The sequence below is a fragment of the Rhineura floridana genome, chromosome 10 (genome assembly GCF_030035675.1).
Source record: "Rhineura floridana isolate rRhiFlo1 chromosome 10, rRhiFlo1.hap2, whole genome shotgun sequence".
Taxonomy (NCBI): domain Eukaryota; kingdom Metazoa; phylum Chordata; class Lepidosauria; order Squamata; family Rhineuridae; genus Rhineura; species Rhineura floridana.
The window spans coordinates 11,714,116-11,737,164 of NC_084489.1; the positions used below are offsets into that span (position 1 = coordinate 11,714,116).

The following is a 23,049-nucleotide window of genomic DNA, read 5'->3' on the forward strand; positions in this document are numbered from 1 at the left end:
CATAGGCATGTCAGTATTTTGGCCTCAGCCTCCCCATCTCTCCATTTGCAGCATAAGAATATAAAAGCCTGATAAAGAAGAAAAAAGAAATAGAAATTACAGAAATATGGCAACGAATATTAAAGGCTGTCAAACTGAAAAATTCTAATGTCTTTTGGAGTTTAATTGCTCATCATTGGCCAAAGTCTAGCCCTAAAATAAATTGCGTAATTCCATCCTCAGACTGGGAGAGTTACTTCTTAAGTTTCTACCAAGCAAATGACGATACGCCTGTTGTGAACCAATATCCTCTTAGTGAGGTTCCCTCTTGGTCTCCTGTAGCTGAAGATGAAATCTTAAAGCTTATAGCGCAATTAAGATCAAATAAAGCTCCCGGACCCGACAATATCCCCTCTGAGGTTTTTAAAACAAACGCAAAATGGTGGGCACCCATTTTGGCGGCCTTTTTTACATAAATCAATTTTTCAATGAAGATACCGTCGGGTTGGGGTGCTGCAATAGTTATCCCAATCTATAAGAAAGGCCCACAATCTAATCCGGCCAATTACAGGCCAATAAGCCTGCTTAATATTATAAGCAAATTATATACAGCCCACCTTTACTCTAAGCTGACTACATGGATGGACCAGAATGATATATTAGCCCCCGAACAGGCAGGTTTCCGTCCTAACCGATCAGTATTAGATCAAGCTTTGATTCTACACCATTTAATACAAAAATATGTGAATAGGCCGGAAGGAGCATTATACACTGCATTCATTGATTTAAAGAATGCTTTTGATTCAGTGGATAGAGCTAGACTATGGGTAATACTAAATAATTTAAAGATAGACAAGAGATTGCTTATATTGATTCAAGAACTCCATCATAACACCTCCCTCCAAGTAAGAACTAATAACAAGGGCTACCTTACAAACCCAATTCCAACATTCAAAGGTCTTAAACAGGGCTGCCTTTTGGCACCCCTATTGTTCAACCTCTACATTAATGATGTAGTATATAAATTAGATTCCATATCCTCACACTCACCAATCTTAGCAGAGACCCCGAGAAACATCCTTCTTTATGCAGATGATATGGTTCTAATTTCAAAGACCCCAATAGGCTTAAAACGGCTAATGTCACAACTATCTGCATACTGCTTATCGGAGATGTTAAATATAAACTATCAAAAGACCAAAATAATGGCTTTTACAAAAAAAAGATCTATGCACCGTTGGGTAATTAATGGTAACGCTATTGAACAGGTTAATTCCTTTAAATATCTAGGAATAACCTTTCAATCATCAGGAAGTTTCCAGCTTCATAATAAACTTGCGATGACTAATGCAAAGAAAACAACGAAAGCATTAACAACCTTCTTTTATACCAAAGGAGGACAATCCATCATACCAGCATTGAAAATTTTCAATGCAAAAATTATCTCGCAGCTTACTTTTGGGTCCCAAGTGGATTCCAATGACAATTTATCTGACCTAGAAAAACAGTCCAGAATAATTTCTTAAGAACAATTATGGCGGTCCCAAAATGTGTTCCCAACTGTGTATTAAGGCTTGAATTGGGTGTGCAAACCATCGCATCTAGAGTGTGGTGGTCCAGAATCAATATGTGGCTAAAACTAATGTTTGAACCGATAGGTTTAGCTCCCCTTATCCTAAAGGACAATTGTAGATCGATCTGGGCAAATGACATATTAAACAGAGTACAAAAACTTGGCTTCTCTATTCAAGCAATTAACAAATTAGGTCTAGTAGCCGCTCGATCTAATATTAGACAGTGCCTAAATGATATTGACGTTCAACAACAGCTAATGCTAATTAAAAAAACAAAGATGTAACTTAAGCTTTTTAAAACCGATGCCGTATATATCGGACCTCACAATTCCGAAATATCGGAACGCGTTTACCAGAATGCGATTTAATGTCCTACCCTCATCGTTGTTAGATGGAAGATATAACAATACACCCTACCAGGAGCGTCTCTGCCCATGTGGATCCAGAGAAATTGAGACGAATGCACACGTTTTATTACGTTGCCCATTTTATCACTCCCAAAGATCACACATAATTCTTCCTCTCATAGACTCCAAATCGCCTAGATCAGAAGCACTTTGGCTTAATTACCTATTAGATGATCACTCTCCTGAGCGGACTTTGGCGGTGGCCAAGTATTCCTTAGCTGTAATAAACCAAAGAAAATATATTCAAAACAAATCTGTATAGTATTAAATCTTACAAGATTTTAAATGCATTTTAATTTTATGTCCTTGTGGTATTATAAAGAACAATAAGTTTGTTTGAAGAAACTCACTTTTTATAAGATCATCCATTTTCATTTTAACTTGGATAATATTTACTGTTGAAAAATGATACATGCATACCTACTTATATTGTATTTTGTTAGTTTAAATATATTTTGCTATGACTGGTCTTGTGACCGTAATAAAGGATAATAAAGGATGATAGTAATAAAGCATAAGAATCATAATACAGACTTTCTGTGCGTAGGTGTTATAAAGATTGCTGGGATAATTTATGTGAAGCACTTTGAACTAGGAGCGAACTGATTGGCTTGTTTCCATGTGCTCAGTTTCCATGTGCTCCGTGTCAGTTTCACATGTGCTCAATCATAGATTCATTCTGTCCCAATTTTTTTGGATTTTTATAAACGCCCATCCCCCCCAGAAAAAACACATTTTAAACTGTACACATCGTATATGCATTCTTCCCCTAAAATAACATTTTTTTTTGCTTTTTAGTGCATTTCTTCCTAAAATATGCATTGTGTACTTTCTGTACCAAAACTGCATTGCAAAATTGAGAGAAGTGCATTAGCTGATTGATAACTGCATTCTGATATGCATAAGAGGACCAGCAAAATGTAGACCAAACAATTTCTTCTCAGCCCTACTTTGAACACTCAAAGCAATGTATAAATGCTAACTATTATAAACATATAAATATATTTCCCTCTTTCACAAGCAGTGATTCTTCTGCAATATCTTAGTAAATTTTTATAGAATCTGGTAATTCTCTGATAGCTAAAACCTAATATAATTGTCTAAGCACTGCTTATTGATTTTTTTAATTAAAAAAAACTCAAGCAGAGCATCTAGTGACTATACAAATGCCTGAGGTAATAAGGTTGAGATGTGTTTATCCTCTGAGGAAAGTGCCTGAGGTTTCCTTTGCACCAGTTGGCTGAAAGGTACAGAGTTAAGGACCTCAGCAGAGCTTTTTAACAGTACCAGTTTATAGTCAAACTTGCTTCTTTTCATTACTTCACAGATTGGCCTCAAGGCTGTTCCAGGCTTTTTATTGCAATCCTTCATCAGAATCTAGGACAGGGTTTCTTATCACTTCACTAAAGCTCTGGCATTGAGAGGAGCTGTTTACTTCTCCTTATGCTTAGAGAAATGGTGCAGAATGCTAGAATGGAATGAAAGACGATCATGAGGCAGTCAGTCCTGAATAACTTTGAAATGTGTCTTTGATAGTTGAATTCACTTATCCAGCCATACTTTTATTAACTGTGAAATCATGCAGTGCAAATTAAGTCCATGCTGGGAAAGCTTGAGATGCCTCGCCCGGTTACCGTAGACATTTCACTTCCAGGCAGAGTTATATTCAATCCAGAACAGAGCTTCTGTCCATTAAGAGTGAGGTTCCATAGAAGCCCCTTCTCTCATTGTTGTAGAGTAGTGTTTTGGCAGAGGGAGGACTGTCTGCCCCTATTGGCTGTTGCCCTGTTCTGAAATGAAAAGCAGCATCGCATTTCATAAAGTAGATCAAGTAGTTTTGCAGATAACAGGACAGTCCTATTCATGTCTACTCAGAACTAAGTGCCTTGAATTCAGTGGGACATACTCTCAGGAAGTGGGTATAGGATTGCAGCCTGAGTCTTCAAAATTTGGCAGTCCACAAAAATGTTAATTGCCTGCCTTTCTATCCTCACGTACCTTAGATACTTGTGGCTCATTAGTGGCCTGAAAGGAAAAAGAACCAACTCTCTTCCAGTGTACCAAATAATTTCCTATGGGAAAACAGAAAGTGGATATTGCAAAATTGATTCATTTCAGGAGTGGGGAATATCCTGGTGGATATATTTGGATCTTTCCTTTTTACTTACTTACTTATTCATTTATTTAATTTATATCCCAGCCTTCCTCCCAGAAGAAGCCCAGGGCACCAAACAAAAACACTAAAAGTCCTTTAGAACATCTTAAAAATAAAACTTTATAACATATTTTAAAAATATTTTAAAAACAAATTTAAAAATATGTTAAAAAGCAATTCCAGCACAAACACAGACTGAGATAAGGTCTCTACTTAAAAGCCTTGTTGAAGGAGGAAGGTCTTCAGTAGGCGCTGAAAAGATAACTGAGATAGCACCTGTCTAATATTTAAGGGGAGGGAATTCCAAAGGGTAGGTGCCACTACACTAAAGGTCCACTTCCTAGGTTGTGTGGAATGGACCTCCTGATAAAATGGTATCTGCAGGAGGCCCTCACCTGCAAAACGTAGCGATAGACTGGGATAAGTTGATCTTTCAGGTATCCTGGTCCCAAGCTGCGTAGGGCTTTGTAAACCAAAATTAGAACCTTGAACTTGGCCCAGTAGCAAATGGGCAGCCAGTGCAATTCTTTCAACAGTGGGGTGACATGTTGGTGATACCCTGCCCCAGTGAACAGTCACACCAACGCATTTTGCACCAGCTGCAGCTTCCAGACCAACCTCAAGGGCAGCCCCACATAGAGTGCATTACAGTAGCCTATAGGTTACCAGTGCATGGACAACAGTGGTCAGGCTATCCTGGTCCAGAAACGGCCACAGCTGTTTTACCAGCCGAAGCTGGTGAAAAGCATTCCTAGCCACTGAGGTCACCTGGGCCTCTAGCAACAAAGACGTATCTAGGAGCACCTCCAGACTATGAACCTGATCTTTCAGAGGGAGTACAACCTATCCAAAGCAGGCAATTGATCAATTATCCAAACTCAGGAACCACCAACCCATAGTACCTCCATCTTGCTAGAATTCAGACTCAATTTATTGGCCCTCATCCAGCCTGCCACTAACTCCAGGCACTGGTCCAGGGCTTGCACGGTCCTGCCCGATTCATATGCTACAGAGAAATAGAGCTGGCACCTAACCCCAAATCTCTTGGTGACCACTCCCAAGGGCTTCATGTAGAATAGATGTTTAACAGCCTGGGAGACAAAATAGTACCCTGCAGCATTCCACAGCACAACTGCCAGGGGGCCAAAAGACAATCACCCAATGCTATTCTTTGACAATGATCCTGGAGGTAGGATCAGACCCACTGTAAAACAGTGTCACTGATACCCATTTCACCAAGTTGATCAATAGTATCAAAAGCTGGTGAGAGATCAAGTAAGAATAACAGGGTCGCACTCCCCCTGCCTTCTCCCAATAAAGGTTATCCATCAGGGCGACCAGAGCCGATTCAGTCCTGTAACCAGGTCTGAACTCAGATTGGAATGGGTCAAGATAATCTGTTTCATCCAAGAGTACTTGCAATTGCCGCGCCACAACCATTTCAATCACCCTCCCTAAAAAGGGAGTATTTGCAACAGGGTAGTAATTGTCACATACCAACAGGTCCAGGGTGGGCTTTTTCAGGAGCGATCAGATCACCTTTCAGAGCGGCTGAGACCACTGTCTCACACAAAGGTGCATTGACCACACCCTGGATCCACTTGGTCATACCTTCTCACAGTATTTTAATAAGCCAAGAAGGGCAAGGGTTGAGAGGACACATTGTTGGCCACATTGTTGCAGGGCCCTTGTCCATGTCATCAGGCCGCATCAGCTGAAACTGATCCCAAAAAGTTGTGGCAGACATTGCACTGGACACCTCATTGAGGTCTACAGTAAATGTAGATGGGCCATCAAGATTGCTGTGGAGACGAGCAACTTTACCCTCGAAATGCCTTGCAAACAATTTACAGTGGGCTTCCGAAGGGTCTAAAAGTTTGTTTCCTGGATGTTAACAGACCCCTGACAAAAGTTCCACTGGATGGCTACTTGATGATGCAGTGGTGGCAGAGAAGTGGCCCTTCTTCACCGCCGTCACTGCCACACAGTTATTGCGGTTATGATATTTTACTTGTGCCCGATCAGCTCATCTTTCGCCACTTGCTCTCTAGCTGTCATCCAGCCTGTTTCATTGCCTTTAGTTCACTGGTGTCCCAAGGTATAAACCGGACTCCATAATGCTCAGGGGCAATCATGTTAAGAACATGACACATCTTGTTCCACAGTGTAACAAGGGCTTCAACTGGAAACTTCCCCAGGGCATTCAGGAATCCAGTAGATTCCATTAGTCTCCGGGGCAGACCATCTTAATCTGTCCACCACCCCTGCAGGGGAGGATCGGAGCCATAAGTCTCAAATTCATCAGGAAGTGGTCTGACCATGACAATGGGGTGACACCCACCTCCCCCCATCTCCAGACCACCCTTTCTTCCATTTGAAGCAAAAACCATATTGAGAGTGTACCCTGCCCTGTGTGTTGGACCGGTTGCAGCTTGAGACAGTCCCATTGTTGTCATGGAAGCCATGAAGTCCCAAGCCAGTACACTAGAGGCAGCCTCAGTATGGACACTGAAATCACTCAGGACTATTGTTCTGGTCTCCTCCAATACCACAGGTGATATGGCCTACACCAGCTTCGTCACAGAAGCTGCTGGGCAGCAGGGTGGACGGTACACCAGCAGCATCCTTACTTTATTGTCTCCTTGGCCCGACACCAGGTACAGGCCCTCACTCTGCTTGAAGACAGAGTGGTTTCCTGGTGACAGAAATGGAAGTTCTGTAGATCACAACAATCCCTCCATCCCGTCCCTGCAGCCTGTGCTTGTGTTGCACCAAGTATCCAGGTGGGCAAAGCTAAGTAGGTCAGGTCAACTCCTCCCAGTTCACCTGCCCAGGTCTCGGTAATGCACATCAAATTGGCACCTTCATCCATGAGTGTGGGCTTATTATGTACCAGTCTTGTACATAGCAACAGCACATATAGGCCAGTGGGCACAGCAGATAAGCAAGCATGAACCTGTCCATGGGATGAGTGGGAGTGAGGAACAAGGCACAGATACCCTTGCTCTCATCTTCCATAATAGGCCATCACCTCCCCATGGCAAACCTCCCTCTACCCATGATCACTGAAATTGGGCTGGCATCACCCACGTCCCTCGTTCCCAAGACTACTCCTAAACACATGATGATAAACCACAGCAGCCCACCAATAAAACCAGAACAGTTATCCCAGTATGCTTCTGAGAGAATTGGGAACAGTATTACTAGGACTACACCAGCCAGTATCTTTCATACAGGGCACATCTACCCCACCCCCCAGCCCAATCTCGCATCCAGGGAGGGCCAGGCTTCTGCCAGTTGTAGACTGTCACTCTGAAGGCATCTGGTGACTTTCTCCTATCACACAGTTCACTGCACAGGCTCTGACCCTGCACAGAAACAAGACATGTGCCTTACACCCTCCCCACTACCAGTCTCCTCTAGATTGGTTTATAAGAACAACAGCAGGGTGTAGCACCCTCGTCCTTGGAAGGCGGAGCTATACAGAAATTATTGGGATCCAAACAAATGTATCACCCATTTCTGAGGAGAGAGTCTGTGTGCCTAATAAAGGGACAGTTGTCTACCACCCTCATAAAACTGTAGAACAAAAATCCTAGTACTCAGAGCATCTTAGCTCCTGAATAACTCCAGCTGCAGACAGCGGGCAGGGGAGGAAGGCTATTGCAAGGCATTGAGTTTTGACTCAGCAGATTCAGGATTGGAAGGGCTGTGTTCTCCATCTTCCTGATCTCCCCGTGCCTAGGCTTTATTACCAGTTCCTGCAGAGTGTGGAAAGAAACGAGTTTTGGATTGACAAAACTAAGAGAGATCTCAAAAAGAAATGTTGTGGGAGGCTCTTATTGTAGAATATCTTCTGTTCATTATTATGTATTTTAAAAGGTTTTTGACAAAGTAACAAGCTTGCTAGATGCTGCATGCAGAGCCATATTTGAGGCTATCAAAGTAGTGGTCAAGAAGGATTTGTTGCTTTAATTAGAATTTTTGTTATTTAATGTATGAGTACAAAATTCCATTCTATAGCTTAGAATGCATTTCTCCAGGCTTTGTTCTTACAAAAGCCTTTGTTCATTTTTTATGGGCTTTGTGTGAGAATGCCTCTTGGTGGGTTCTACCCCTAGTGTTTTCACTGGCCATTTCCTGGACAAACAGCAATGTGCCTTGCATGGTGTGCAGTGCTCTTCATCAAGAGAGCACCTTTTGTCATGAAAGAATGCAGGAAAGAAAAAAAAGTTTACAGAAATGAAAACAGAAAAGGAGATTTTCAAGTCTTGACTTGAGTATCTTTCACATCTTGAAGGCTACTATACAAGTAAAAGCCATTAATTATATCTTTAACACTTGTCCTTTCAAGCAATATATAACGCCTTATTTCCGAGAGAAAGAGAACTGACAAATAAAATACGTAACGTCCTGCCCAGAAAGAAGAGGAGAGAAATGAAACAAGAACCACAAAAAAAATTGGATTCTTATCTTGTTCCACATGATGCCTTTCCAGACAAAAGATAAAGATTGAGGAAAACATTTGTCACAGTCTTTCCATATGATATCAAGACGTACATAAACAAGTTTTCATTGAAACATTTCTCCTAAAATTGCCTTCCACTTGAAGTTCATTTATACTGCCTCTCATAGTTAATTCATACAACCAATGAGCATGATGCTTCACCAGAAGCCTAGACCTGGGAGGAGTTCCACTGCATGCTTTGACAAAGTGAGTTAACCCACTCATGGTGCAGCCTACACACATGACAATTTTGCATATGAACAAATTGCAATGTGGATTGGGAGAGGGGGAAGCATCTGGCCAGATGCACTTGGAAACTGGCCAACAGTATTCTTGTGAGATCAGCAAGTTTACTTTAGTGGAAAATGGCAATTCTTTGCCCAGCAGTAGTGGATTCAGTGAAGAAGGGTTGGTTTTGTATTACAGATACCAACTGGATAGTACCTCTGACATTACTGGTGACAAGCAACAGAACTACATACGTATGTAACATTTAGGCTGGATTCCTATACCCAGTTATTAGGAGTAAGATCCAAACTGATTTTCTGGATCCATCTCAATTAGTTGAATGAGACTGATTTTCTGGATCCATTTCAGTTGAGGTTTTGGTCCGGTTTTGACAATGAGACCAGCTTAGTTGCCCTATATGATGACCTGTGTCAGGAGATAGATATGGGAAGTGTGTTTCCTGTTGATACTCCTTGACCTGTCAGTGGCTTTCAATAACATCAGTCATGGTATCCTTCTGGAGCAGCTCAGCTATCTGAGTTGGGACTAGAGAGGGGCACTGCCTTGCAGTAGTTCTGCTCCTACTTGGGTGGTTGGCTCCAGAAGGTGGTGCCTGGAATATACTGTTTGTCCTGTGGAGCCTCCAGTATGGGATTCCAATGGGTTTGATTGTATCTCCCATGCTGCTTAACGTCCACAAGAAAGTACTGAGTGGGGTCATCTAGAATTTGGAAGTGCATGACAGAGCTGATGGCTCTTCTCCTTTACATGACAAGCAGGTGTGGTGGTGGATCTACAGAACTGCTGTCTGATCTCGGTAATACACTATATGAAGGTCAGCAAATTGAAGCTCAGTCCAGGCAAGACAGAGACACTCTTAGTAGGTTGTTCCCCTGTCTGAATGGATGAGGTACAACCTGTTCTAGATAGGCTCACACTCTTTCTGAAGGAGTAGGTGAGCACCCTGGGCTACTCTTGGATCCATCATTGTCACTGGTTGCACAAGTGACCTCCATCGTATTGTGTGGCTTCTACCAGTTCAGCTGATGGCCCAGCTGTGACACTCTGGATGGAGATACTCTGCTTTCAGTGGTTTATGCTCTAGTATCTTCTAGGTGAGATGACTGCAATACATTGTATGTTGGGCTGCCTTTGAAGAGTGTTTGAAAACTGCATTACTCCAGAATACACCGGCCAGACTACTGACCAGGACTGAACGTATAACTCCTGTTTTGGTCCGCCTGCACTGGTTGACAATTTATTTTCCAGCCCAATTAAAAGTTCTAGTTTTGACCTATAAAGCCTTGCATGGCTCACGAGTCCTATACCTTAAGGACCACCTTTTCCTATATGAATGTACCTGAACCCTGAAATCAACAACTGAGGGCTTTCCCTGTGTGCACACACTAAGAGATATTCAGAGGGTGATGACAGGGCTTCTCTGTGGTAGCTCCACAATTGTGAAATGCCTTTCTCAGGGAGGCTTGCCTAGCATCAGCTTTGTTATCCTTCTAGCACCAGGCAAAGGCATTTTTATTCTTCTAAGCATTTGGACAGCATTAATGGCCTAGCTTTTTGGTCATTTGGTTTATTTATGGTGTTTGTTCTTATGTGGATGGGGAGGTTATTTTATACTGTTGAGTGATTTTTGTTGCTGAGTACTTTCAGTATATTTTTTCTTTTAAATGATTTTTTTTGTATTGTATGTTATCCCTGTAAATTGCTTCAGGACTCCTTCTATGTGAAGAGATACATCAATTGAATAAATACAATCTGTTAGGATCCTTTCTCACATCAGATGCTGGAACTTGGTACAAGGGATGTCCTTTCTGACATACCAGCTTTGTCTTGCCTCTTCTTTCATGTTATCTTGGAGTATCTCACCCTCTGTTTCTTCTTTCGATGCAGTGCCTGTGGCAGATATAAAAGCAGTCGTGACAGGGAAGGACTGCCCTCACATGAAGGAGAAAGGAGCTCTTAAACAAAACAAGGTAATTTTCAATAAAATCCAACAACTTCCTAGTTATAAAACCTTGCTCTTGACAAAATAGCATATTGGTTAATTCTGCTTCAGAGGATTTTGAAGTTTTTATTTTTAACTTATTCCATGACAAAGGTTTGAAGCAGGTAGCAACACTTAAAATAGCATCATATGAATCCAACAGAATACAATCTTTAGAAAACACAGTATTATTAGAACCATCCTATGTATGCCTCATTTAAGCCAAGTGAAATAGAAGAACCCTACAGTGCTTCCTGAAGCGCAGCATTTGAAAAATCTCCACAAGGAAAATAATTCCATAGTTGTGAGATAATTCCTGGACAGGCTGTGTTAAGTACCCTAGATACTGAACTGGAATTGTCAAGAAAACACTGGTCTTGGAGACTCTGATATGGCAGAGAAGTAGTGGCCTTTTAAGTCTGTTAGAAGGAAACAAACCATATACAGCTTTATTCCTTCGATATCCAGCCTCTTGAGTTGTGTCTAAAAAGCTCGAGTAACCCAGTGCAAATCTTTAAGCTATGGGTGCCAGTGACCCATCTTTATAAGAAATTTAGATGCTACGTTCTGCATCTTCCAAACCATCTTTGAAATCTGACCAGCTTGGAACCTTGAGATTAGGAAGGCTGGGCATTTTTTTATGATTTGCATCTGTTAATTCCACAAATGGTTCAAGTAATATCCACCCTTACAGAACCTGTCTCCGTTACCGCTCCATTTTCAGTTGTTTCTGAAATATGAAAGTTAACACCTCATTAGGCTGGCATTAACTTTACTGAGACATCCCTTACTTGTCTTTGGACAAAGTGTTGTATTTCCCACTTTGGGGAAGAACCATGACCTCAGTGGCAGAGCACATGCTTGATAGACAAAGAGTTGCAAGTTCAATCTTTGGCTGTCCAATTAGGCCTGGGAAAGTCCTCTGAAACCCTGGAAAGCTGCTTCCAGTCAGTGTAGGCGGTTCTGAACTAAATCAGCCAAGACTTCGGAGCTTGGTATAAGAGGGTGGCCTGTATTCTAGTACCTAACATTTTTGTACCTCTCTCCCTTCATCATCAAAAAGGTTTTTCTTCAAAAAGAAATTAGGTTGATTTTCCCCATAAACACCTCAATAATTCAGTAATTTCTTTTGGGGGGGGAGGAACAAGGGTTTTTTTAGGCCCAACTCCAGCTACTGGAGTCAGTGATGGACTGGATGTGGGCTAACAAGACAAAACAGAGGTGCTGTTGGTCAGTAGAAAAGCTGACCTGGAATCAGGTATACAGCCTGTGCAAGGTTGTACTCCTCCAAAAGATCAGGTCCACAGCTTTGGAGCGCTCCTGGACCCAGCCTTGCTCTAGGACAGTCAAGTAGCAACTGTTGCTAGTAGTGCTTTTGCATAGCTTTGGCTGGTGTGTCAGCAGCACCCTTTCCAGGAGAAAGTAGATCTGGCCACTGTCACGCATGTCTTGGTCATATCCTTGCTGGATTATTGTATCACACTGTATGTGAGGCTGCCTTTGGAAAGTGTTTAGAAACTGCAGCTGGTGCAGAAACCATCACCCAGGTTGCTATCAGGAGCCCTTGGTATGGATCATGTGCCCCCAGTTGCCATGTAATCTGCATTGGGTTCTGGTTCATTTCAAAGTGCTGGTCATTATCTTTAAAGCTCTGTATAGTCTGGGACTACATTCTGCCAAATGAGCCAGCCCACCCACTTGGAGGCCCTGCTGCGTGTTCTGCCACCATCCGAGGTGCAATTGGTGGTAACATAAGGTGGATAGCAGCATTTTGGCTTTCGAACTCCCTCCCAGAATATTTAGCTTGCCTGATATTGCCAGGTCTTTGGTTTAGAGTAATTTTTCCCTGTTTTGCCATTTTAATATTTAGCTGGGTTTTTTTGGGGGGGGTGTAGGGTTTTTCCTTTAAAAAAGAACAGCCTCCATATATATGGTATTCTTTGATGGACTATTTAATGGTGACATTTTTTATGTTTTACACTGCTGCCCCAATTACCTCCTCTATAAGTGAGATGCTAACTAACCTCCACCAATTATTTCAACAGGTGAGCACATATTTACTGCAAATGTGCAAAGGGCAAGACATCAAGGGGCAAATTCACCCAAATATAAAGAACTGTACTGTATATAAACCAAAGGTAGCACAGGAGCCCTGGTCTTGACATATCCCAAATCTCCATCCAGTTCTCTCATACATATGTTGAATAGGAGAGAGGACTGAATGAAATGCTGATTAGCTTTACAGGAAAGATCTTGGACAGATGATGATCAGACACCTATTACCATTTTCTAGAACCCGCCCAGCTGGTTCAATTATCTCATTTCTAAAGTGGCTGAGTCCCCACAGCATCTCAGTAATATATGAAGTTGTAAATCATATGGGATTGCCCTGAACACATCATTCCTTCCAGTGATAGGGAAAGTAGATTTTCAGTGGCTACAATCTTGCCTCGATAGTATGACCGGCCAGAAATGAGTGGAGCTACTGAAGAATTCCATTAATGTTGGCCAGTTGCTATATTAACATCTTAAATTCCAAGGTACTGAAATCCAAGAAGTTTACATGTTCAAAGAAGTGTGCTTCAGCATAGGGGCTTCATACTGCAAATGGGTAATTCAGATCTGATTTTTCTGTGTGCACAACTAGGACATTAGCTTCCATACATTCTGTCATGGTATTAATTGCTGTTCTGCTCTTTGCTGTCCATATCAGTGGGCGGAGCTTGATGGAATGTATTTGTGCTGTGTTTTTCCATTTTGGGCAAACATGTAGCTATTTCTGTACCTGTGTACACACACTTAAAAAAAATCACTAGAAGTACTCAAGGGCAAATGTTACCAGCAAATTTCACAATGGGAAAAATGAGGGGGGTTGTCCTTCTGGGGGGTGGGGAGAAGGAAAATCCAGATGTAACAAAAATAAGGGCTGGTATTTTGACAACATAGTGTGGACCCTGCATAATATTTGCATGCACAAGTCTCTGAAACTACACAATAAACTCCTATCTGGAAGCACCTTGAATATGTAAGTGAGCTGGATCTTCCACTGATATAAACAGAGTAGCTATTCTAATTAAGGGTTGCCCTGGGCTGGAAAGAGATTGCTGGATGGAACAACATTTTTTATTGCAGTCAACCAACCATTAAAAAATATGAAACTGTATGAATACATAGTCACAAAATATTAAAAGGTGAAGATCTTAGAGCTAACAATCATTGAATGTCTAAGAGATATTACTACATTAAGAAATATTGTTACCTGTTGGACCCCCCCCAAGGAAAATACTTAGAAGAGTTTCTAAGGATCGACCAGGAAACTGCCTCATAAAGGAGTTGATTATACATTCTGTGACCCCTTGATAAAATCTTCAATAAAAAAAGGGAGAAACTGTTCCGAGTTCCAAATGATTACATGGACGATTGCTGGATTGAGTGACAGATTCTTCTTTCTATGTACAAAGCACTAGGGTTCACATTCCCCCAAGTTTCACAACTGAATATAGCTTCCAAAGGACATTTTCATCCTTCTGCCCTTCATTATGCATAGCAACTGCCGTCGTGTTTATGCAATGCCAGAGCAGAAGTGACAGAATGCTGCTGCCACAAGCGAAGAATAGATTTGGCAGAATGTCCTTACTGGTGGTTTCATCATCTCTCCTTTTGCCAGCATACAGCTTTCATCTTTCCAGAGGGATCACTTACAAACAAATAAGTGCAGTGTTGATTGGGTACTTGGTGTCATGGCTAGCTGGAATAGCTAAATGGGACACAATCTAATTCACTTGTTTTTCTGTCTGCCAGTCTTCAAAATTGTCTTTAATTCTAAATGGTCCCTCTGTTAAATGTCATTTTTGTTATTCTCTTGTATTATGTGAATATGTTGTATGCAAAAAACAAAACAATACAAAAACCAATCCTGCATTGCTTTAAGAAGCCTTTAAATCAAGGAAATCCATAAGAACACAAGAGCCAGCCAATAGCTTATCTAGTCTAGCATGCTGTTCTCAGAGTGGCCAACCAGATGCCTATGGGAACCCCACAAAAAGGACCTGAGCACAACAACCCTTGTGCGGTTTCCAGCAACTGGTATACAGAAGCATACTGCCTCCGACAGTGGAGGTAGAGCATAGCTATCATGGCTAGTAGCCATTTATCCTCCATGAATTTGTCTTCCCATCCAAGTTGGAGGCCATCACTATTTCTTGTGGAAGAGAATCTCATAGTGTAACTGCGCTGTGTGAACAAGTACTTCCTGTTGTCTGTCCTAATATTCAGCTTCATTGGATGCCTCAAGTTCTAGTGTTATGAGAGAAGGAGAAAAACTTCTTTGTATCCACTCATGCATAATTTTATGCACCTCTATCATGTCTCCTCTTACTCATGTTTGTTGTTGTTGTTGTTGTTATGTGCCTTCAAGTCGATTGCGACTTATGGCGACCCTATGAATCAGCGACGTCCAAGAGCATCTGTCATGAACCCCCCTGTTCAGATCTTGTAAGTTCAGGTCTGTAGCTTCCTTTATGGAATCAATCCATCTCTTGTTTGGTCTTCCTCTTTTTCTACTCCCTGCTGTTTTTCCCAGCATTATTGTCTTTTCTAGTGAATCATGTCTCCTCATTATATTTCCAAAATATGATAACCTCAGTTTCATTATTTTAGCTTCTAATGATAGTTCTGGTTTAATTTGTTCTAACACCCAGTTATTTGTCTTTTTGGCAGTCCATGGTATGCGCAAAGCTCTCCTCCAGCACCACATTTCAAAGGAGTTGATTTTTCTCTTATCCGCTTTTTTCACTGTCCAACTTTCACATCCATACATAGAAATCGGAAATACCATGGTCTGAATGATCCTGACTGTAGTGTTCAGTGATACATCTTTGCTCTAAACTAAAAAGCCACAAATGTTGTAAGTGTGGTCTCACAATTGGATTGTATAACAGAGTTATGATATTGGCAGTTTTCTTTTTAGTTCTTCCTAACGGTTCCTTAGCATGGGATTTGTCTTTTTCACAGTTGCCACACACTGGATTAACATCTTCATCAAGGTATTCACTATGTCCCTAAGGTCTCATTCCTGGTTGGTCACCGCCAGTTCAGAGCACATAAGTATATACAGTGCTTGCAAAAGTAGTCGGACCCCTGACCAATGCTTTCATAGTACTGAATTACAAATGGTACATTGTGATTTCGTTCTGTATGATACTTTATTTTGAAATACTGAAACTCAAAATCAATTATTGTAAAGTGTCATTGGTTTTTTTGTTGGGAAATGCTTATAAGAAACAAAAAACTGAAACGTTGTTTGCGTAAGTATTCAACCACACATATTAATATTTGGTAGTGCCACCTTTCGCTGCAATAACAGCTTTAAGTCTTTTGGGGTAGGTATGTACCAGCTTTGCACACAGTGTCGGAAGGATTTTGGCCCATTCTTCTTGGCAGATTCTCTCCAGGTTGTTCAGGTTGGTTGGACGTCACTTGTGGACTGCAATTTTCAAAGAGCGCCAAAGATTCTCAGTGGAATTGAGATCAGGACTTTGACTGGGCAACTGTAGGACATTCACCTTTTTGTTCTTCAGCCACTCCAGTGTTGCTTTGTCCTTGTGCTTGGGATCATTGTCCTGCTGAAAAGTGAATTTCCTCCCAAGCTTCAGTTTTTTAGTGGACTGAAGCAGGTTCTCTTGCAGTATTTCCCTATATATTGCTTCATCCGTTCTTCCTTCAATTTTAACAAGATGCCCAGTCCCCGCTGAGAAGAAGCATCCCCATGGCATGACGCTACCATCACCATACTTCACTGTAGGGATGGTGAGTCTTGAGGCATGGACAATAGGTTTGCACTGCACAAAACGCTTTGAGTTTTGGCCAAAAAGCTCTATCTTGGTCTCCATCTGACCGCAAAACCTTTTCCCACATCTCAGCTGGGGCACTCTCATGCTTTCTGGCAAACTCCAGACATCCTTTCAGATGGTATTTTTTGAGTAATGGCTTCTTTTTTGCCACCCTCCCATACAGCCCAGTATTATGCAGAGCTCTTGATAAGGTTGAATGGTGCATCATTACTCCACTCCCAGCCACTGAGCTCTGTAGCAAAGTGATGTTGGCCTCTCTGTGGCTTGTCTCACAAGTCTCCTTCTTGTTTGAGCGCTGAGTTTTGAGGGATGGCCTTGTCTTGGCAGTGCCTGGGTGGTGTGATGCAGCTTTCACTTCCTGATTATTGATCCAACTGTGCTCACTGGGATATCCAAACACTTGCATATTACTTTGTACCCTTTTCCTAATCTGTGCATTTGTATTACATTATTTCTCACTTCTGTAGAATTCTCTTTGGTCTTCATTTTCCTTCAAATCCACAGCCTGACCAATGATCCTTCAACAGTGAGGTTTTTATCCTGAAAATGTGACAGCAACTTTCGTGGTTCACAGGTGGAGGCCAATGGTAAGGTAATTGTGTCCTCGATAGGGCAATTTCTTTCATCTGTGTAAACTGATGGGGGCTTCCACAGCACTGGGGCTGAATACTTATGCACGCAACATGTTTCAGTTTTTTATGTTTTTTACAAACATTTCTCAACATAAAACCAATGTTGTATTACCATAATTGATTTTGAGTTTCAGTGTTTCAAAATAAAATATCATACAGAACGAAATTACAATGTACCCATTTGTAATTCAGTAATATGAGCATTGATCAGGGGTCTGATTACTTTTGCAAGCACTGTATATGAAATGGGGGGGTCAATGTGCATCATTTTACACTTGCTTACATTGAATTTCATTTTCCATTTTACTCCCCATTCACTCAATTTAGAGAGATCCTTTTGGAGCTTTTCACCATCTATTTTTGCTTTAACCACTCTTAACTATTTGGTGAACTTACAAGATCTGAACAGGGTGGTTCACAACAGATGCTGTTGGAGATCGCTGATTCTTAGCATCGTCATAAGTCGTAATCAACTTGAAGGCACATAACAACAACAAACTATTTGGTATCATCAGCAAACTGGCTACCTTATTGCTCATCCCTAACTCTAAATTATACAAGAACAAGTTAGAAAGCATAGATCCAAATATTGATCCTTGGGGGACTCCACTTTCTACATACCTCCATTAGGAAAACTGACATTTATTCCTACTCTCTGCTTTTTGTTCCTTAACCGGTTATTGATCTACAAGATGACCTCTCCTCTCAGTCCATGACTGCTAAGCTTACTCAGACACGTTTGGTGAGGTACTTTGTCAAAAGGTTTTTGAAACTCTTAAGTACACAATGTCAACTGGATTACCTCTCTATATATGCTTGTTGACATTCTCAAAGAACTCTTAATATGTTAATGAGATAGGACTTACCCTTGCAGAAGTCATGCTGGTTCCACTTCAGCAAGACTTGTTCTTCTACATGCTTGGTAATTTTTTCTTTAACGATACTTTCTACCAGTTTTCCTGGGACAGACATTAAGCTAACTGGCCGTTAATTTCCAGGATCCCCCCTAGGTCCCTTTTTTAAATATGGTGTTACATTGGCCTCTTTCAAGTCCTCAGGTACCAAGGCTGATCATAGAGACAAGTTACATATTTTTGTTAACAGATCAGCAATTTTGCATTTGTGTTCTTTAAGAATTCGTTGGTGAATACCATCCAAACTCAGTGATTTGTCAATTTTGTCACCACTATTTGCATCAGCTGCTCAGACTCCCTTCCTGTGAAATGCTGATGGAATCTTGACTATAGATTCCATTTTGCTTTGCATATTGCCCATCACCCTCTTGTATGGTAAATTATGTGTGGGTTCTTGAGCTTTTTTTTTTTTTAGAAAAAAACCCCAGACATTTCTTCATGACTCTTCAGTTCCGTGAGGCATGGCAATATGGCAACTACTTTTACTCCCAGCTGAACAATATGACATGCAGCAAACATCCTAGGAAATGTCCCTGGAAATGTATTTGTTTGTTTAAAATGTTTGTAGGCTGCCTTTTAGAGTCAAACCTTTTATCCTGTCCAGAGCTGGAACCATGAGACTGAGACGCTGGTGCAATTAAATCTTGCTTTATTAAACTAATGGATACATCAAGAACATTACGCTTCATATAGAAACCTGTCTTACTCCTGTCCAGAGCTGGAACCATGAGACTGAGACGCTGGTGCAATTAAATCTTGCTTTATTAAACTAATGGATACATCAAGAACATTACGCTTCATATAGAAACCTGCCTTACTCACTAGAAACCCGTAACTACACTCTAGACATGCTCTGCGGCGTGTGAAGGAAGTTGACTCAGCGACTCCCCTCTGTGAGAGGCCAGCTTATGTAGGGAACGTTCTCGATCGTAATCTCTGACTCCTTCTTAAGTCCTGTCTCTGCCCTGTCCGCTTCTCTCGGCGGCGGGCACAACGCGAGGGGGAGCGCAACTCCAACAGCTCGTCGGAAGACACCTGCTCTTGGACTGCAGGCTCGAGGTCAGGAGGCGGCATCACGCTGGAAGCATCCTGGGAACTGCTTGGCAAGGGAGGAGCTGGCACAACCTCTGGGGCATCCCCCGACGAGCCCTCTACAGAGCTCGCGTCACCCGTGGGAACTGGCTGGAATTCAAGTTCACTGACTCCCTTGAGATCCTGAGCAGACTCAACAACTCCCTGGTCGTCCGCGCCTTCTGGCAGCTGAGGCGCCTGAAACTCATGCCTCTCCCCTCCTTGCTCCTTCAAGGAGAGCCGAGGCTCAACACCTTTCCATGGTGGCTTTCAACTTATAAATTCACAATATACAAGTTTAAAATTGTGAAACATCATAAATATACATTTGATTAAAAACAAGAGCCAACAATAATACAGCATTCTTCCTACTAGGTGCCCTTTCTTTGAGGCACCTTTGGACTCTATGGAAAATGTTGGAGTTATGGTCATTTAGGAACATATACACATTCAGAAGAAAACACATAGGATAGCTCTTCTTCAAAGTGCAGGTGGGGAGGGCTGCGTGTTTGAATCCTCCCCGAGTTAAAAAGTTCTCCATGCACATAGAAAATCTCTTGTCAGGGAGAAGGGCAGTCTAGAACTCTTCCCGTGAGGGCCAAATTAGATGTGACACTATTGAAGTTGCTAGGCTTTGCATCACTTTTTTAAAATAAACAAATAGGGAGTGTGGAGGAGGAGACCTGAATCAGAACAATGGTATGGGGGGGAAGGAGAGGATGGTCTTACTCCTTCCTTCCCCCCCCCCCACAGTCCCAATCAGAATCAAGGGGATCTTGACTGCTATTTGCAATGGGAGGAAACCCAAAACCTAGCTTACCCAATAGAACATTTTCATTCTTCTTAAGATGCTGGTATATTAATAAAATTACACCTGAAGCATTCCTTTTGTACCTGGCATATTTTGAAATGAGGTGCCTTGGGAATATTAAGTCATTTAGTAAAACTATACTTATATGTACTTTATGTACTTATATGTACTATATGTACTTTTTATGTAAAGTTGTTGGAGAAAATGTTACTCAATTTCCACTGATGTTGGTGACTATCTCATCCTGCTCAGACCCACGCCTCCGGTGGCTGCTGGCATTCTCCATTGCTGGTTCTCACAGTGGCTGGGTGGGGGGATAATGGGATAATTTGGCAGTTTAGGTGGTCCTGTCTGGAAGTGGGGGGACTTTACTTGAGTCCCGGCGGGAGGGAGGCATGTGCTTGGCAGAGAAGGTTCTTGTGGGGAGGGCGGATGGCCACGTTATCGAGAGGCTAGGCGGCAGATGCTGGAGGGGTACGAGGCGCAGGCCATGCCAGCTTAGGGGAACAAGGGATAGATGCATAATATCCATCCCCTGTTCCAGGCCTGCGCACCACCAGAAGACAACTGGGAGATGTACGACTCCACCCAGTCTTCGACTGCTGTTGTGCAACGCCAGGTCTGTGGTGCAAAAAACATTGCTCATCCATGACATGATCATGGATGAGCATGCAGACCTGGTGTGCATTACGGAGACCTGGCTGGATGAAGCGGCAGCGCCTGTGCTTGAGGCCATGTGTCCAGCGGGTTTCCGATATGCACAGCAGCCAAGGATTGGTAGGCAGGGAGGGGGAGTGGCAGTCATTTATCGGGAGTCCTTGAGTTTTGCCAGACTCCCTCTCCACGGGACCAAGTTTGTTGACTGCATGTACTGGAGGTTGGGCCCTAAGGGCAGTTTAGGGATTCTTCTTGTGTACCGCCCACCCTGCTACACAAATGACTCCCTGACCGAGGTGCTGGAGGTCGTCTCGAGCGTGCGGGTTCTCTCCCCTGACCTCTTAGTCTTGGGGGATTTTAACCTGCATGCCGAGGCTGCTCTCATAGGAGCTCCTCGGGATTTCATGGAAACCATGACTTCCTGGGAACTGCACCTTTATAATTTTGGACCCACCCATGTAGCCGGTCATGCTCTCGACCTTGTGTTTGCCTCGGGAGGGGAAGGAAGTGCTCTGAAAATGGGGGCTGTTTCTTTGAACCCCGTGTCATGGTCAGATTATCTGGTGAACATGGACTTCTCACTGCCACATACCCTCCGCAGGGGTAAGGGACCCATTAAGATGGTCCGCCCCAGACGCCTGATGGAGCCAAAAGGATTCCTGAATGCGCTGGGAGATGTGGAGCCGTCAGAAAGTCACCCAGTCGAAACCCTGGTGACGGAGTGGAATAGGGAGATCACCAGGGCAATAGACTGGGTGGCTCCAAAACGTCCTCTCCCACTGAATAGAACTCAGATTGCAGCCTGGTATACACCACGCTTACGGGGCCTGAGGCAGGAGGTGAGACGACTAGAGCACCGGTGGCGGAAATCTCATTCTGACGGCGATCGGACACTTGTTAGAGCAGCAATAGCTGCCTATCAAGTGGCAACGAAGGCAACGAAGAGAGGATTTTTTGCTGCCTCCATTGCGTCTGCAGAGTGTTGTCCCAGGAGGTTGTTCCAAGTGGTCCGAAGCCTGGTCGGTCCGGTTGCACAGGAACCCTTGGAACATTCTAAAGCCTCCTGTGACAAATTTGCCAAGCACTTTGCTGATAAAATCGAGCGCCTGAGGAGCACGATTCCGTACGCCGTGGACACAGGTAGTGGGCCAGAGCTGGCCAATTGCATTCCGGTCCGGTGGGATCGGTTTCAGCCCCTTCTGAGGAAGTGGACAAGGTGCTCTCTAATGTGAGGCCAACCACGTGCTTGCTTGACCCTTGCCCTACATGGCTCATTGTGAGCTGTAAAGAGAAATTGAGCGAAGGGATCAAGGCAGTGGTGAATGCTTCCTTGGAAGAGGGTGCAATGCCATTAGCCCTCAAGGAGGCAATAATAAAGCCCATTCTAAAAAAGTCCTCCTTGGATCCCCAAGAGTTGAACAACTTTCGCCCAATTTCCAATTTACCATTCTTGGGCAAGGTGATCGAGCGAGTGGTGGCTACTCAGTTACAGACACACTCGGATGAAGCGGATTATTTGGATCCATTCCAGTCGGGCTTCAGGACTGGACATGGAACTGAAACAGCCTTGGTCGCTCTGGTGGATGATTTGAGGAGGGCGTTGGACAGAGGTGAACATACATTCCTCGTCCTCCTGGACCTCTCAGCGGCTTTTGATACCGTTGACCACGGTATCCTCCTGGATCGCCTGAGGGGAATGGGAATAGGAGGCACTGTTTTACAGTGGTTCCATTCCTATCTCTCTGATAGGCACCAGCGGGTGGCATTGGGAGATGAGGCTTCAGACCCTTGGCCTCTCAATTGTGGTGTGCCACAGGGTTCTATCCTCTCTCCCATGCTATTCAACATCTATATAAAGCCGCTGGGGGGCATCATCAGGAGATTTGGGCTGCAGTGCCACCAATATGCGGATGACACTCAGCTCTATCTCTCATTTAAGTCCTCACCAGAGATGGCTGTGGATACCATTTCCAAGTGCCTGGAGGCCGTAAGTGAATGGATGGGAGGAAACAGGCTGAAGCTGAACCCCGACAAGACCGAGGTACTGCTTGTGGGAGATAGGAGGAAGTTGGGTGATTTTGACCTGGTGTTGAATGGGGTAAGATTGCCCCTGAAGGACCAGGTTCGCAGCCTCGGTGTTGTTCTTGATTCCCAGCTGTCCATGGAGGCTCAGGTCGTGGCGGTGAGCCGGGCAGCTTGGTATCAATTACATTTGATACAAAGGCTGCAACCCTACCTCCCTGTCCATCTGCTCCCACGG

At 43.0% G+C, this 23,049-nt stretch overlaps 1 protein-coding gene across 4 annotated transcripts in view; it reads left to right on the forward strand.

Moving 5' to 3' along the window:
• ELMO1 (engulfment and cell motility 1) overlaps positions 1-23,049 on the forward strand; it is a 504,161-nt gene that overhangs the window by 474,160 nt on the left and 6,952 nt on the right. For all 4 annotated transcript variants that reach the window (XM_061587900.1, XM_061587901.1, XM_061587898.1 and 1 more), the window contains one exon: positions 10,759-10,841. In XM_061587900.1, the coding sequence (XP_061443884.1) occupies positions 10,759-10,841 (83 nt within the window). The remainder of the gene's footprint in view (positions 1-10,758; positions 10,842-23,049) is intronic.